General features: G+C 40.3%; 1 protein-coding gene across 1 annotated transcript; it reads left to right on the plus strand.

The window, feature by feature from the left end:
• Positions 1 to 3,753: 3,753 nt before the first annotated feature.
• On the plus strand, positions 3,754 to 15,810 carry LOC121381548 (collagen alpha-2(IV) chain-like). Its single transcript, XM_041510880.1, has 8 exons — positions 3,754 to 3,762; positions 4,543 to 4,962; positions 4,998 to 5,372; positions 7,447 to 7,626; positions 8,474 to 9,387; positions 10,318 to 10,496; positions 13,262 to 13,363; positions 13,400 to 15,810. Exons 1-8 carry the CDS (start codon positions 3,754 to 3,756, stop codon positions 15,808 to 15,810), a joined length of 4,590 nt encoding a protein of 1,529 aa, XP_041366814.1.
• Positions 15,811 to 17,044: the final 1,234 nt, after the last annotated feature.

Raw genomic sequence — 17,044 nt, forward strand, 5'->3', positions numbered from 1 at the left:
ACGAGAATAAAGAGTATATGTAACTATAGTATTAGTATTCGGGGTTTCTGTTTGGGGGTACCTGTGTACCCCATAACATTAACAGTTACGTCATAAACCGCGCCCAAATGAATAGTAACACTTAATCTACCTGGGACATTAATTTTTTTTTACTGGCCACTCCGACTATAACTCTTCATCAGTAGCCAATGCCAATATCGTTTTTTATTCCACCAATAAAAAAAACACCGCTAATATAACCACCTGGTGTCATACAATGGTGATCAAAGCCCGTGGTACCTACTGTCCTGTGTACTGCTTTGTCAGTAGGAGCAGCCAAACGTGGTGGCAGCGGGTTTCTTCTCTAGTTCTCGGTCAGCTGTTGAAATAACCAGGGTTTAAGCTGAAGCCCGCCTGTCGCCAACTTCAAGTTTCATTTAGCCAAACAGTAAAAGTGGCGGTACATCTTTAAATGATAGATGATTTTCGAATTAGTTATGGACCAAGTTTTTACCAAATTATAGCATAACGCAGATTGTTACATTACAACAGCAAATCCACAAGTTATGTGTCTTTATTTGATATTAGTGCAAGCCCCAGCTCGTCATAAAAAACAACCACACAACTCCTCACATAAAAAACAACAACATAAAAACCATATCCCTCCCCCCAAAAAAAGTAAAAAAAAAAACCAAAAAAACATTAATTAATTAATTTAAAAAAAAGAGTAAAATAAAATAAACAAAAAGAAATGGCAACAAATAATAATGCTTATCACGGGCTGAAAATAATAAATAAATAAAATAAATAATAAATAAATAAATAAAATACGTTGTACTGTTCACTAGAGTGTCATATAGAGCATGTAGAGAACCATACTTGGACATTATGTATTGTTCAATCAAAAACCAGAACTATGCAGAAATTAAAAATAAAACGTTTCATCTGCGGGAATTTCCTTATAGGCTTAAATCGTTGTTTTCTGCAGCTGGAACAGAAGCACACAGTCACCGTCCTAGTCGCCACGTCGACCTCGCATTATACGTACACGTACACGTACACGCCTCATACCGCGCGTACGCATGCGGCGCATGCCCATACGCTTCTTCACCAGTGCTATCATTCTCTTGCGCATCACATTGCGCATGGAGGTCATAAACGGCTTGCTGAAGTTGTTTTTGTATACATTCTCTGTTCCTGGGCAGTCCGCTTCGTAGATATGCTTGAAAAAACCGAACATCCTAAAAAAGAAAAAAAGAAAGAACTATTTTATTTAACGTCGACGCACTCAACACATTGTATTTACGGTTATATGGCGTCAGACATATGGTTAAGGACCACACAGATATCGAGAGAGAAAAAACCCGCTGTCGTCACTTCTTGGGCTACTCTTTTCGATTAGCAGCAAGGGATCTTTTATATGCACCATCCTACAGACAGGGTAGTACATACCACGGCATTTGATATACCAGTCGTGGTGCACTGGCTGGAACGAGAAATATCCCAATGGACCCACAGACGGGGATCGATCCCAGACCGATCGCGCATCGAGCGAGCGCTTTACCACTGGGCTACGTCCCCCCCCCCCCCCCCCCCCCCCCCCTTTTCCAAGAGATTTGTTGAGTGACGGGTGTAATAATCGAAGGCGTAAGAGTTAGTAGTTATAAAACAGTATGAGGCAATTGAGGTTCAAAACTGGCCCGTCGGTGGCATCGTTTTATAGGTTTAGGGCCAGGACATAGCTCAGTGGTAAAGCGCTCGCCTGAATCGCGGTCATTCTGGGATCGATCCCTGTCGGTGGGCCTATTGGGCTATTTCTCGTTCCAATGAATGAATGAATGAATGTTTAACGACACCCCAGCACGAAAAATACATCGGCTATTGGGTGTCAAACTATGGTAATGCAAACAAATAAGGTGATGATCAACATCAATATAAAAATTCAAGATATAAATAAAAACAGTGTAAAGAACTGTGCAAAAATACAAATATCACAGATAGATACTGACTTTTATTCAAAATTTCAATTTGTGCTGTATTGGCCATTCTCAAAGAGAATGTTACACCCCTGCACCACGGTGAGGTTATAGCACGCGCAGGGGATTTCTCGTTCCACGACTGGTATGACAAAGGCCGTGGTATGTGCTATCCTGTCTGTGGAATAGTGCATATAAAAGATCCCTTGCTTCTAATGGGAACAATATTCCGGGTTTTCCTATCTAAGTCTTTATTTCAGAATTTGACATCCAATAGCTGATGATTAACAAAGCAATGTGCTCTAGTGGTGTTAAACTTTTTTTTTTCGTTTTAGGTTTAGTTAAGACGAGACATTATACAGACATATCCAGCACCTACAGCAAGTGAAGGTCAAACAATTTGTCATGATGATGCACTGAAAAATCCTGGATAAGAGAACTTGCATGGAAAATGGAAAACCAAGGTAATCGTAAACTTTGATATAAAGTTAATGTTACCTGTTAGGAATGCATAGACGTAGTGGAGTGTTTTGCCAGAAATGTAGGAAATACCCGAGCTTTAAAGTGAAAAAACCAGAGAATATTAATTGCCAATAAAACATTGAATTACCACGATAACCATAGAATGCACACTTGCCCATATTAAATATTATAACGCTATTTAAATGTGCTGTTTCCAATTTTTTCAATAGTACATTTTTTAAAATCATACTTCATTCCCATTCTTGGATCATTAGATGCAAATATCTTGGCAGCAGCTTCAGCATTTTGAGGCTTGCCCATGACATCACAGAACTTTCCATTCTGGTAAAAACAGTCCGATTCCTTCGTTTTTCCAATCAGTGTAGTGTACGCTTGACTATTCACGTCTCTGCAGTTGGTGCTTGAGGTTAAAGGACCCAGCTTCTGGCCTTGACATTTGATTACGTCATTGATGTAAGTTTTTCCCTGTGAAACGAATTATGAAACCAGTCATGACACAACAATACAACAACAACAACAACAATAAGCGTCACAACGATGACGACGACGAGGGTGATGACGAAGAAGATGATGGTGATAACTGTTTTTAGAAAGTTGGCTGTATTTTGAGTTGGAGTTTTACATTTAATTATATTTACACACACACACACCCGCCACTCTATACTAACACTGTTTTTAATAGAATATTGCCTCACTCACACTAAAACCGCATTTAAAATAATATAGGCTAAGTGTTTAGAATGGTTCAGAATGCATCTTCAGGAAGTATGCCACAGGGTACCCATTCACAAAACTCTCTTAAGCTCTGTTAATTAACATCACATCGTCCATGCAAGTCTTTTAACATTGCACTATGAGATGGAAATGTTGTGAGAGTTTAGTGACTATTAAGTATCTTCTTACCTCAATTCCCCTACCAGTATCAAATATTAATGATATATATATAATGTCCCCACCCATCAAGAAACGTATCTCCAATTGGGCTTGCACACTAACCTCCGTATCGAGATCAGAGTCCTTGAACTCTGAGCAGTAGCTGGAGGCGGCAAAGAGAACGGGAGCAGACGACTTGTCGCAGTTGGTGAAGCAGTCGTAGAAATCGCACGTGCCACTGTCTGGCGAACCATTACATTTCTCTGGAACAATCATAGAAATATATATACAAGTATTTGTCTAATTGGAATTTACGTGCGTGATTTTGTCCAGTACTAAATGTTTTTCAAATACAAAAACAAATATATATATATATATATATAAATGTTCAAAGTCTGGCGTTGACATCAATTGGCAATTACGTAATAATTAATACTAGCCAATGCTGTTTGTACTGTTGTTCACAGTTATGACCGAAAGGAGAAACTAGAGAAAACAGTATTCTTAATTAATAGTCCAGCTTTTGACTTGGCACTACTATTGCCAGAACCTTCCTTTCCATTAACATGGCATTACATCTCATTCTTAACCCTTCTATGTTATTTATTATACCAGCAGGATCGAAACTTCCATAGTAGCTACAAAATCACCGATGTAACTTCATACTGTTATGAAAATATTAACATAGTTATATTTTGTGTTCGTCTTGCTTCCAACTAATTTACGGCTGATTATGCCTTTGACTTTTGTCTTAATTAAAGATTCAAGCGCGCTGTACTAGATATTGCTATCATGGTCCATGCTTATAAAGTTTTCGAGTCTAGACTCATATCTCTGCTGATATCACACGCATACAGTTTGTATGGTGTGGCCATAGTGTTAAAGTTTCATGCTCCATCAGTCTTGAGTCTGGACTCTTAAGGGGTTAATAAACACGGGGCGCCTGAACTGTGTTTGCTTGTTGTAAGCAATTGGTCAGTATAAATTTAAATGCAGAACCCATTGTTTACTTACGCACACAAATAATATGCATTCTATCCTAGATAGGATGCACTGGCTTTTCGACTACATCCCAAGGTCAGCGTGCTTGAACTTACACTGGACACGCGTATATAACAAATGTTTTACTTCAGCACTACCATCATCATCATCATCATCATCATCATTATCATCGATCATAATCCAAATAATAGGCTAGTTTAAAAACAGAAGCCACTTGCTATTTTTCTAGCCACCCACAAAACTAAAAGGTTTGTGGGCGCTAGAGGAATGTGAAAATTATCATCCCATTTACCTGGATCATCTGGGTTTCTTTGAGGTTTGTTTGGTCCTTGCTGATTTCCTGGTTGACCTGGTTTTGAATTTTGTTCTGTTGGGTTACTTGGTCTTCGTGGTGGGTATCTTGTTCTTCCTGGTGGTTTACCTGGTGGCTTACTTGGTCTTCCTGGTGGTTTACTTGGTCTTCCTGGTGGTTTACTTGGTGGCTTATTTGGCCCTCCTGGTGGTTTACTGGGCCAACCTGGCGGGTTATCTGGTCTTTGTGGTGGGTTACTTGGTCTTCGTGGTGGGTATCTTGTTCTTCCTGGTGGTTTACCTGGTGGCTTACTTGGTCTTCCTGGTGGTTTGCTGGGTCTTCCTGGTGGTTTACTGGGTTTTCCTGGTGATTTACTGGGCCAACCTGGCGAGTTACCTGGTCTTCGTGGTGGTTTACTGGGTCTTCGTGGTGGTTTACTGGGTCTTCGTGGTGGTTTACCTGGTCTTCCTGGAGGTTTACTGGGTCTTCGTGGTGGTTTACCTGGTCTTCCTGGTGGTTTACTGGGTTTTCCTGGTGGTTTACTGGGCCAACCTGGCGAGTTACCTGGTCTTCCTGGTGGTTTACTTGGTCTTCCTGGTGGTTTACTTGGTCTGCCTGGCGGGTTACTGGGTCTACCTGGCTTCGGGTTGCTTGGTCCTGATGGGTTATCAGGACTGCCTGGGTTCGGATTCGGATTTGGATTAGATGGATTCCACTTTGGATCAGTTGGACCTGATGGTCTGCCTGGTGGTGTACCTGGTCTACCGGTGTTTGGATGACTTGGACTCCATTTCGGATCAGTTGGTTCTGATGGGTTACCTGGTCTACCTGGTGTTTTACCTGGGTTTGGATTGTCTGGTCTTGATGGGTTGCCTTGTCTACCAGGATTTGGGCTGTTTGAACCTGGTCGGTTACTTGGCCTGCTAATCGTAAAAAGACATCAAACAAGTCTGAGTTTATCTTACAGAATTCATTTTCACAATAACATATGGATCAATGGCGTAGCCAGCATGAGGCAAACGAAGCGCTTGCCTCATCTGGAATTTCCCCAGATTTATTTAATTTTTCCCATGACACTGATATTTATTTTACAGGTCTTGGTTTTCCTCGGCGTTTTTTCCTTTCTGGCTACGCCCCAGTGGATATTCATATTATCTAATTAATATCGTATATGATGTGATGATTAAATTAGGCTATCCAAATTTTAGGGGAAACAGAATTATGACTATTTCAAAAAGATAAATATTTAGGTGCTTCTTAATATCATTTTAGCTGACAGTTTTCACGTTTCGAGGCTTAAAAGTAAAATTTACGGTACTCTATGATATGCAATTTAGCTACTATTTATTAAAATGTTTATAAATGCAAATATGTTTTCCTACCAGTACTTATTATTTTCATGTTATATTTTATAAAATAATACAATTGTTGTATTATATATATCTGCCATAGAAATACAACACAAAACAATCTGTGAAATAAGGCATATTAATTGTTAATTCGTAAAATGTTATATGTGAAATAAAAGTACAAATGGAAAAGCAACATGCCCTACTTGTCTTTGTGCATTGATTTCACAAACGTCGGGCTGAAGTTATTTTTGTACACGTCCTCCGTTCCTGGACAGTCAGACTCGAAAATGTGAGTGAAAAACTCGAACATTCTGCAAAACAGACACTGACGCTGAATTTGAGCTATAATTCTGATATATAAATATATAGTTCATATATTGAAGATTAAATGTAATGTTTTCTGAATAATAATAATAATAATAATAATAATATGAAGAAGAAGAAGAAGAAGAAAATAATAGCAACAGTAATAATACAAGTGTCACATTGTTTTTCCATTACCACAGTTTGACACCCAATAGCCGATGTATTTTTCGTGCTGGGGAAATGTTAAACATTTATCCATTCATTTAATACAAGTGTTTTATGAGAAAACACTCTATGGTTATGTTCTATTCTATTATATATAACCACAGATAATATATGGTTTGAAAATAGAAATTATAATTAAAATATTGGCTATTGTCTGTGACCACATACGTAGTCCGAAATAAGTCACAACAGATCCATCATGAGCACAGTTAACAAAAATGTGTATCTGTACTTAAAAGACATTTAAAAAAAAGAAAGAAAAAAAGACAAAACAATCCTGAGAAGTTTCAACATTCTATAATACAAATAAATGTTAATTCAGATTTACTTTATGCCCATTGTTTTATCGCCAGTAGCAAAAATCTTTGCAGCAGCTTCAGCAGTTTGAGGCGTGCCCATGACTTCACAAAATTTTCCGTCCTGGTAAAAACAGTCCGATTCCTTTGTCTGTCCAATCAGTGTGGTGTACGCTTGGTCGTCTACGTCTTTGCAGTTAGAACTCTTGGTCAAAGGACCGAGCTTCTGACCTTGACATTTGATGACCTCATTGATATAGGATTCTGTCTGTTGAACGAATCACAAGGTTAGTAAGATCAACAATAACGAAAAACGACAACCAGCATAACAATAAGCTTCAAAATCGGAACCCCCTTCATGTATGATTTGTTACAAACATAAAACGTGAACGCAACTACACCTTTGAAAAAGACTAGGGACTTTTCACTATTGGATATCACCAACAGTTTCTGCCTGTATACTTTTCGTGCTGGGGTGTCGTTAAACATTCATTAATTCATTAATTCATTTATGCCTCTATACATGCAATATTGAAGTTGCTTACCATTACATAATATACAACTAAACAGATCAAAATGCTTGGCCATGTACCCCCTCTCCTCCCTCCCCTGGCTACGCCACTGCTTCTTATACATGCAGTTAGAGTCTTACTTATAATCAGATATTAACACACCTCGGTATCGAGATCCAAGTCCTTGAACGGCGAGCAGTATTCAGAGGCGGCAAACAGAACGGGAGCAGACGACTTATCGCAGTTGGTGAAGCAGTCGTAGAAATCGCACGTGCCACTGTCTGCCGAACCTTCACACGCACCACGCTGATTGTTACCTGTAATATGAACGTATCTAAATACAGTCAAAATCAACTTTCACACTTTCAAACCCAATTATCAGGACCTTTTTGGTAAGGCAGAAGTGTCGAATAGCATCCTCCTACAAAAACGTTTTTTTTTTTTTGTTTTTTTTTGTTGTTGTTTTTTTGTTGTTTTTTTGTAAATAATTTGAGTTCGGTTTAACATAAGAAGAAAAGTAAAAGGTTTTTTGTTTGGAAATAATATAAAAAAAAACCCTATATTTGTGTGCAATTTAGAAAACAATCGGCTCAGAAATAAATAACTTGTATGAAAAAAGGCATTTCCTCGTTTTCTCTTTTTTTCGCTGAAAATTGGACCAAGTTGCTAAATTGTTAGCAGTAGTGAGAAATCAAAGTCACGGTAATATTTTGGAACTAATGCAAATTATTATATATTTTTAAATCACACAATTGTGTCCGGGACTGTATACAGTAATGAAGTCTATTATTAACATCAAAGTTTTTGTGTTCATACACACAATTAAACCGGGTATCCACTGACTTAAAATATTTGCTAAGATATTCCCCCCAAAATTAAGCATTCCAAACTATTGAACGTTTTCTATAGGCTTTTTTATTTTATTTAATGTTTTCATAACACATATGCATGTTCAAATAGAACCTGGAAATACCGTCATAATATTTAACCATCTCGAAATAAGTATACAGAAGACCTGGTAGTAACTGGCTCGCACCCTGGTGTCTGGCTTTGACATAAACTTCACCATATAGTCTCTAACTAACAACAATGGCCAGTTTTAATGGGGGTTTTTAAAAAGCAACAAAGAAAACCTTCAGATTTACATCTGGGTAAAAATTGATCGTCTGTTTAGTAGCTACTCTCACTTGGGTCAGCTGTATTTAGATCTGGATTGGTTGGTTCCGGTGAATTACCTGGTCTGGACGGGTTCGGGTTGTTTGGTTCTTGTGGATTACTTGGTGTTCCTGGTGAACTGCCTGGATCTGGATTAGTTGGATTCCATTTAGGGTCAGCTGGGCCTGACGGATTGCCTGGTCTATCTGGGTTTGGATTGCTTTGTCCTGGTGAGTCACCTGGTTTACCTGGGTTTGGGTTGCTTTGTCCTGGTGGGTTACCTGGTTTACTTGGGTTTGGGTTGCTTTGTCCTGGTGGGTTACCTGGGTTTGGGTCAGTTGGATTCCATTTTGGGTCACTTGGACCTGACGGATTACCTGGCCTGACTGGAGGGCTGCCCGGACTACCTGGGTTTGGATTAGGATTAGATGGATACCACTCTGGATCAGTTGGTCCTGTTGGATTCGGGTTGCTTGGCCCAGGTGGGCTGCCTGGTTTACCTGGGTTTGGGTTGCTTTGTCCTGGTGGGTTACCTGGTTTACCTAGGTTTGGGTCAGTTGGATTCCATTTTGGATCACTTGGACCTGGCGGATTACCTGGCCTGACTGGAGGGCTGCCCGGACTACCTGGGTTTGGATTAGGATTAGATGGATTCCACTCTGGATCAGTTGGTCCTGTTGGATTCGGGTTGCTTGGCCCAGGTGGGCTGCCTGGTTTACTTGGGTTTGGGTTGCTTTGTCCTGGTGGGTTACCTGGGTTTGGATCAGTTGGATTCCATTTTGGATCACTTGGACCTGACGGATTACCTGGCCTGACTGGAGGGCTGCCCGGACTACCTGGGTTTGGATTAGGATTAGATGGATTCCACTCTGGGTCGGTTGGCTCTGATGGATTCGGGTTGTTTGGTCCTGATGGGTTTTCTGGTCTGCCTCCAGGGTTCTGAGTATTTGGTCTACTTGGGTTCGGATTATTTGGATTCCACTTTGGGTCAGTTGGACCCGATGAGTTATCTGATGGGTTGCTAGGTCTTCCTGGTGGGTTACTTGGTCTACCCGGATTTGGGTTGTTTTGTCCTGGTGTGTTACTTGGATTCGGGTTGCTTGGTTTCGGTGGGCTGCCTGATCTCTCTGGACTTGGGTCGCTAGGTTAGAAAAAAAAGAATATATGAGTGAACGAGTGAATGAATGAGCGAATAAGTAAACTAAGTAAATTGGAGACTATATTATACATAGTCAGTAGGTATGTAAATAATATATATTTTTTTTTTTTTTTTTTTCATTAATTTAATATATGGAATATAATGCAAACTCCCTACTTGTTCTGAAACGGCTTGCTGAAGTAGTCTTTGAAAACCTCTTCCGTTCCTGGACAATCAGCTTCATAGATGTGCTTGAAAAAATCGAACATCCTGTAAAAAATAATTTATTTATGACAGAATTACCAGCGATTTTAATTATACTTATGTTTTACTCTGCCATGTAGAGATGATGAGGAGTCGTCAATTGCAATTTACCTTTTGCCCATTGTCTGATCACCAGATGCAAATATCTTGCCCGCAGCTTCAGCATTTTGAGGTTTGCCCATAATGTCACAAAATTTTCCATCCTGATAGAAGCAATCTGATTCTTTCGTCTGTCCAATCAGAGTAGTTGATGCTTGGCTGTCCACTTCATTGCAGTTAGTACTTGTGCTGAAAGGACCCAGCTTCTGACCTTGACATTTGATTACGTCACTGATATAAGCTTCTGCCTGTCAAAAAAGAACAAAACCAATCATGGCAACTACTTGCTAATGGGTGGTGATGATGATGGCGACGACAACGATAAAACTACCACTACTGATTATAATATGTATCATATATTTCAGCTTATTAAGTTATCTTACTGACCTCCGTGTCGAAGTCCCAGTCCTTGAACTCCGAGCAGTAGTCAGAGGCGGCAAACAGAACGGGGGCAGACGACTTGTCGCAGTTGGTGAAGCAGTCGTAGAAATCGCACGTGCCGCTGTCTGGCGAACCATTGCACGCAGCAGGTGGATTGTTATCTGTAACATATCTAAATATAGTAAAAATCAACTTCCATATTAAAGGTGCTCAATCACAGATTTATAGGGCCTTATTTCTCTAAATATGGATTATAAATGACAATTACATTAATTTGGAATACCACACCTTGCTATTGTATCACCCAAAACATTTTAATTGAACCATGATTGGGGGAATCCCATGACAACCTGTGAGTAGCTTCAGTTTTAAAAATTGGTACTCTTTTATTAAGAGTCTGAAACGCACGACAAAACCGAGTATTGATGAGGCTATATATACGACAGCCGTGTAAAGTACCTTTGAATTGTATATACAGTGCACGGCCGCCGTAGAGACTTCAAAATAATTTAAAATATATTATTTCTTGAACCACCCCACGCCACCCCCACCCCACCCCAATACCCCCCCCCCAAAAAAAAAAAAAAACAAAAAAAAACCCACGGCGAATACGCTGAAATAAAATAATAAATAGTTGGAACATAAACTCACGATTTTTGTTTATTATTATTATTTGTTTTATTTATTTGTTTTATTGTTTATTTTTTATTGTTTTTATTATTGTATTTTTTTGTTTTTGTTTTTGTTTTCTCTTTTTTTTTCACGGAGCTATCGTACATAGGACCACTGCGGGCACGTGTGCAGGAATTTTAGCAAGGGGGGATGGGGGTGTGTGTGTCTAGACTGAGGTGAGCAACGTTTATAGGGGGTGACACGCTCCGCCTGACAACTGTAATTCGCATGAAACATATCGTATACCCTCAGGATAATTCGGAATGTTTTCAAATTATTTTCAAATCACTGGCATGATTCTGCAAGTAAGGTTTTGATTGGTGGACATGAGCTCCAACTGACTGCTGTTAGATCCACATGTAATAGTGGAGCTAATTTGAATTAGATTGGTTACAAACCTATCTAGGATTGCAATCAGTGCACTTGCCTACAACAACAATAAACTCGTCATGACGCGGGAACAAGTCAATGACATTCCAGCAGAGGATCCAAGGGGTGCGAATGACAATTTTTATTCTGTATACATTGTAATGAAACTTTGCATGTGTTTACTTTGACATTCCATTTTGGTTACAAACACAATAAACTTGTTCTTGGAGGTATATTTGTACCTGATGTCAATAGATTAAAATGACGGTTCTGAACTTACCATCATCAAAGGATTTTGGTGTCACACGACCGTCGTATATATAGCCACTTCGTATATAAACACCGTCTAGTACACAGTATTCTTTAAAAATGTAGTAATTCCTATTCCAAGCCATTTGTAATTACCCATGGGGTTATGGCATATTTTATGTAATAATAAATTTGACAAACTGAAAAATGAATGCGGTGTTTAGGTGTTTAGATCTTTCCGCCTTTCCGCGAAAACAAACGATGAATTTATCTGTACATGCAAAGGCCTAACTAGTCGAATCGTCGCCGTTTAAAATGCTTCTGTTGCTAAAATAAATTAATGTATAAGCTTATTATCATTCAGTACATGTTTATATATCTTTTTATAACTTATTTTCATTGTTTTTCTTTCGATTTACCCTACGTCGCATAGGACGGTCAAGCGTTCTCGTTACACGAGCTTGGCAAATCGTTTTGACATTGCAGTTATTCGGGGGTTGCCCATCACGTGACTACAAAAATAATACGTCACACCTCTTCGTTCCAAATAGCCGTTATTTTTTCCTGAATTTATGGACCGTTGACATAATTCAATTATGTTTACAAAATATCAGTAATTAGTGGGTTATGGTAGTTATGTAGACGGTTAAATAAAGTACTTTTAGTGACAAATCAAATGTATATATTTTAAGATAATACTTTGTTAGGTCATTAATTAGGTCAACCATCCGTGACAGAGCGCCTTTAACTGCCTGTCTACATATTACATGTATATCCATTGTTCCAATGCATTATTTCACAATGATTTCAAAGCCTACTGTGATAAATGCGAGTGGTGCAGAAAGGTTTGATTGTATACAGTAAGGTATACATCAAAAGTTGTAGTCATACTTACCATTCTCAATTTCGCAAATTGCTCAATAATACAACATCTGCAATAAGTATATGTAACACATTTGTCCATCAAAAGAGAAAACGTTCCATTAGTCAGCTTGCAAAAGTATGACGAAAATCCACTCCCAGTTCGTTGTTCTTGCACGTAAACCGAGTATCCTGTGACTTAAAATTGTTGCTAGGATACTCTGACACAAAAATCTCGAAGCCGAATGAATAAATATATAAAAAGTTTACAATACACATATTACAAGTCTTTGGCAAACAACAATGACCAGCTTTAATGTTTGATTAAAATCATAATATTTTTATTTGGTGCTACTCTTACCTGGATCACCGGCCTCGGTGGCGTTGTGGTAGGCCATCGGTCTACAGGCTGGTAGGTACTAGGTTCGGATCCCAGTCGAGGCATGGGATTTTTAATCCAGATACCGACTCCAAACCCTGAGTGAGTGCTCCGTAAGACTCAATGGGTAGGTGTAAACCACTTGCACCGACCAGTGATCCATAACTGGTTCAACAAAGGCCATGGTTTGTGCTATCCTGCCTGTGGGAAGCGCAAATAAAAGATCCCTTGCTGCTAATCGGAAAGAGTAGCCAATGTAGTGGCGACAGCGGATTTCCTCTCAAAATCTGTGTGGTCCTTAACCATATGTCTGACGCCATATAACCGTAAATAAAATGTGTTGAGTGCGTCGTTAAATAAAACATTTCTTTCTTTCTTTCTCTTACCTGGATCATCAGTATTTCCATCTGGATTAGTTGGTTCCGGCGAATTAACTGGTTTGGACGGGTTCGAGCTGTTTGGTTCTTGTGGATTACTTGGTGTTCCTGGTGAACTGCCTGGTCGGCCTGGCTTTGGATTAGTTGGATTCCATTTAGGGTCAGCTGGACCTGACGGGCTGCCTGGTCTACCTGGGTTTGGATTACTTTGTTCTGGTGGGTTACCTGGTCTATCTGGATTAGGATTAGATGGATTCCATTTTGGGTCGGTTGGTCCTGATGGATTCGGGTTGCTTGGACCAGGTGGTCTGCCGGGTTTACTTGGGTTTGGGTTGTTTTGTCCTGGTGGGCTTCCTGGCCTACCTGGATTCGGATTAGTTGGATTCCATTTTGGGTCAGTTGGCCCTGATGGATTGCCTGGTCTACCTGGGTTTGGATTAGGATTAGATGGATTCCACTCTGGGTCAGTTGGTGCTGATGGATTCGGGTTGTTTTGTCCTGGTGGGCTGCCCGGCCTACCTGGATTAGTTGGATTCCATTTTGGGTCAGTTCGCCCTGATGGATTGCCTGGTCTACCTGGGTTTGGATTAGGATTAGATGGATTCCACTCTGGGTCAGTTGGTGCTGATGGATTCGGGTTGTTTTGTCCTGGTGGGCTGCCCGGCCTACCTGGATTAGTTGGATTCCATTTTGGGTCAGTTCGCCCTGATGGATTGCCTGGTCTACCTGGGTTTGGATTAGGATTAGATGGATTCCACTCTGGATCGGTTGGTGCTGATGGATTCGGGTTGTTTTGTCCTGGCGGGCTGCCCGGCCTACCTGGATTCCATTTTGGATCAGTTGGCCCTGATGGATTGCCTGGTCTACCTGGGTTTGGATTAGGATTAGATGGATTCCACTCTGGGTCAGTTGGTGCTGATGGATTCGGGTTGTTTTGTCCTGGTGGGCTGCCCGGTCTACCTGGATTAGTTGGATTCCATTTTGGATCAGTTGGCCCTGATGGATTGCCTGGTCTACCTGGGTTTGGATTAGGATTAGATGGATTCCACTCTGGATCGGTTGGTGCTGATGGATTCGGGTTGTTTTGTCCTGGTGGGCTGCCCGGTCTACCTGGATTAGTTGGATTCCATTTTGGGTCAGTTGGCCCTGATGGATTGCCTGGTCTACCTGGGTTTGGATTAGGATTAGATGGATTCCACTCTGGATCGGTTGGTGCTGATGGATTCGGGTTGTTTTGTCCTGGTGGGCTGCCCGGCCTACCTGGATTAGTTGGATTCCATTTTGGGTCAGTTGGCCCTGATGGATTGCCTGATCTACCTGGGTTTGGATTAGGTTTAGATGGATTCCACTCTGGATCGGTTGGTGCTGATGGATTCGGGTTGTTTTGTCCTGGCGGGCTGCCCGGCCTACCTGGATTCCATTTTGGATCAGTTGGCCCTGATGGATTGCCTGGTCTACCTGGGTTTGGATTAGGATTAGATGGATTCCACTCTGGGTCAGTTGGTGCTGATGGATTCGGGTTGTTTTGTCCTGATGGGCTGCCCGGCCTACCTGGATTCCATTTTGGATCAGTTGGCCCTGATGGATTGCCTGGTCTACCTGGGTTTGGATTAGGATTAGATGGATTCCACTCTGGGTCAGTTGGTGCTGATGGATTCGGGTTGTTTTGTCCTGGTGGGCTGCCCGGTCTACCTGGATTAGTTGGATTCCATTTTGGGTCAGTTGGCCCTGATGGATTGCCTGGTCTACCTGGGTTTGGATTAGGATTAGATGGATTCCACTCTGGATCGGTTGGTGCTGATGGATTCGGGTTGTTTTGTCCTGGTGGGCTGCCCGGTCTACCTGGATTAGTTGGATTCCATTTTGGGTCAGTTGGCCCTGATGGATTGCCCGGTCTACCTGGGTTTGGATTAGGATTAGATGGATTCCACTCTGGATCGGTTGGTGCTGATGGATTCGGGTTGTTTTGTCCTGGCGGGCTGCCCGGCCTACCTGGATTAGTTGGATTCCATTTTGGGTCAGTTGGCCCTGATGGATTGCCTGGTCTACCTGGGTTTGGATTAGGATTAGATGGATTCCACTCTGGATCGGTTGGTGCTGATGGATTCGGGTTGTTTTGTCCTGGCGGGCTGCCCGGCCTACCTGGATTAGTTGGATTCCATTTTGGGTCAGTTGGCCCTAATGGATTGCCTGGTCTACCTGGGTTTGGATTAGGATTAGATGGATTCCACTCTGGGTCGGTTGGTGCTGATGGATTCGGGTTGTTTGGTTCAGGTGGGTTCCCTGGGTTACCTGGGTTCGAAGTATCTGGCCTGCTTGGGTTGGGGTCAGTTGGATTCCACTTTGGGTCATTTGGACCCGGTGGGTTGCCTGGTTTGCCTGATTGGTTATTTGGTCTTCCTGGTGGGTTACTTGGTCCACCAGGGTTTTGGTTGTTTTGTCCTGGTGGGTTACTTGGTTGGCTTGGATTTGGGTTATTTTGTTTAGGTGGGCTTCCTGGTGCTTCTGGACTCGGGTTGTTTGGTTCTGGGGAGTTTATTGGTCTCTCTGGTTTCAGGTTGCTATGGTAGACAACGATAAAGAACGGCATAAGCGTCATATCACTATGGTAACTACGTAAGTAAATAAGTAAGTAAACAATTAAACCAGGACATTAATAAGTGTATAAGTAAATAAGTAAAACGTAAGTATGTAAGTATACAAGAACTTTAGTAAGTAAGTAAGTAAGCAAGCAAATGAAATGAAATCAGTCAATTACTATCCTGTAATTGCCTGATATGCCACCTGATTAATTTAATGTTGATATTAATTTTAAAATATTAATGTATGGAATATAACGTAAACTCCCTACTTGTTATTAAATGGCTTGCTGAAATAATCTCTGAAAACATCCTCCGTTCCTGGACAATCAGCTTCGAAGATGTGCTTGAAAAAATTGAACATCCTGTAAAAGATAAATCGTTTATGACACAGATTTACCAGCAATTTTATTAATTGTATTAATTTTTTCTTCAGAATTCTAGAGACACAAAAGGAAATCTATGGGGTTTTTTTTTCTCCAAATTTAAATATATACATGTACTTCATAAGCTATTGTTTGGTTTTTCATTTCGAATGAAAGTGAGGAATAGTGCATACTAGTAGCATCAGAACAGGAAGGCGAGCAGAAGAAATAAATCAGAATTTTTTATTTTTTTTATTCTTTATTTTTCTTTTTATTGGCAAAGGTACAGTTTATAAAACATAAATTACAAAATACAAGAAGAAAAAGAGCAATACACTATACACACAGCACGTAATTGAATACAAACAGTATTTGAAAAAAAGAAGGTAGAAAGGTATGTACAGCTGATGATTCAGGGAGGTATAACATGTAATTGAACACATGGGCTATTTCACCGCAGATCTCCTATTTCCACGACTTCTATATTTGCATAAATATATATTATTATAAATGCATTAAAATCAGTTGATTAAATCAACCTTAATAAAACTAAAACGGAAAAGAAGAATATTTATTCACTGGCTTCTAATACCGCGACAAATAGGCACCATTGTTTAATATGGTCGTCCCCTTGCAAATTTATTTGTGATATTATTTTTTCTGTCATGTAATAATCCTTTACCATGGCTAGAAGACGAGGAAACGATAGTGAGATGTTCGCTACACGAGCATTATATTTTTGTTTTTTTGTTATATAAATCAGAATATGATTATTGATTACAAAAACATTTTAAAAGTCTCCAAAAGCAGTTTACCTCTTGCCCATTGTCTGATCACTAGACGCAAATATCTTGGCTGCA

The sequence above is a fragment of the Gigantopelta aegis genome, chromosome 9 (genome assembly GCF_016097555.1).
Source record: "Gigantopelta aegis isolate Gae_Host chromosome 9, Gae_host_genome, whole genome shotgun sequence".
Lineage (NCBI taxonomy): Eukaryota > Metazoa > Mollusca > Gastropoda > Neomphalida > Peltospiridae > Gigantopelta > Gigantopelta aegis.

Bases quoted from the DNA above. Each gene is read 5' to 3' on its own strand.
- LOC121381548 (XM_041510880.1), top strand. The intron at 5,373-7,446 runs GTGTTTGGATGA...ACTTATAATCAG, and splicing joins GTGGTGTACCTGGTCTACCG to ATATTAACACACCTCGGTAT. The intron at 10,497-13,261 runs GTAACATATCTA...CTGGATCATCAG, and splicing joins CAGCAGGTGGATTGTTATCT to TATTTCCATCTGGATTAGTT.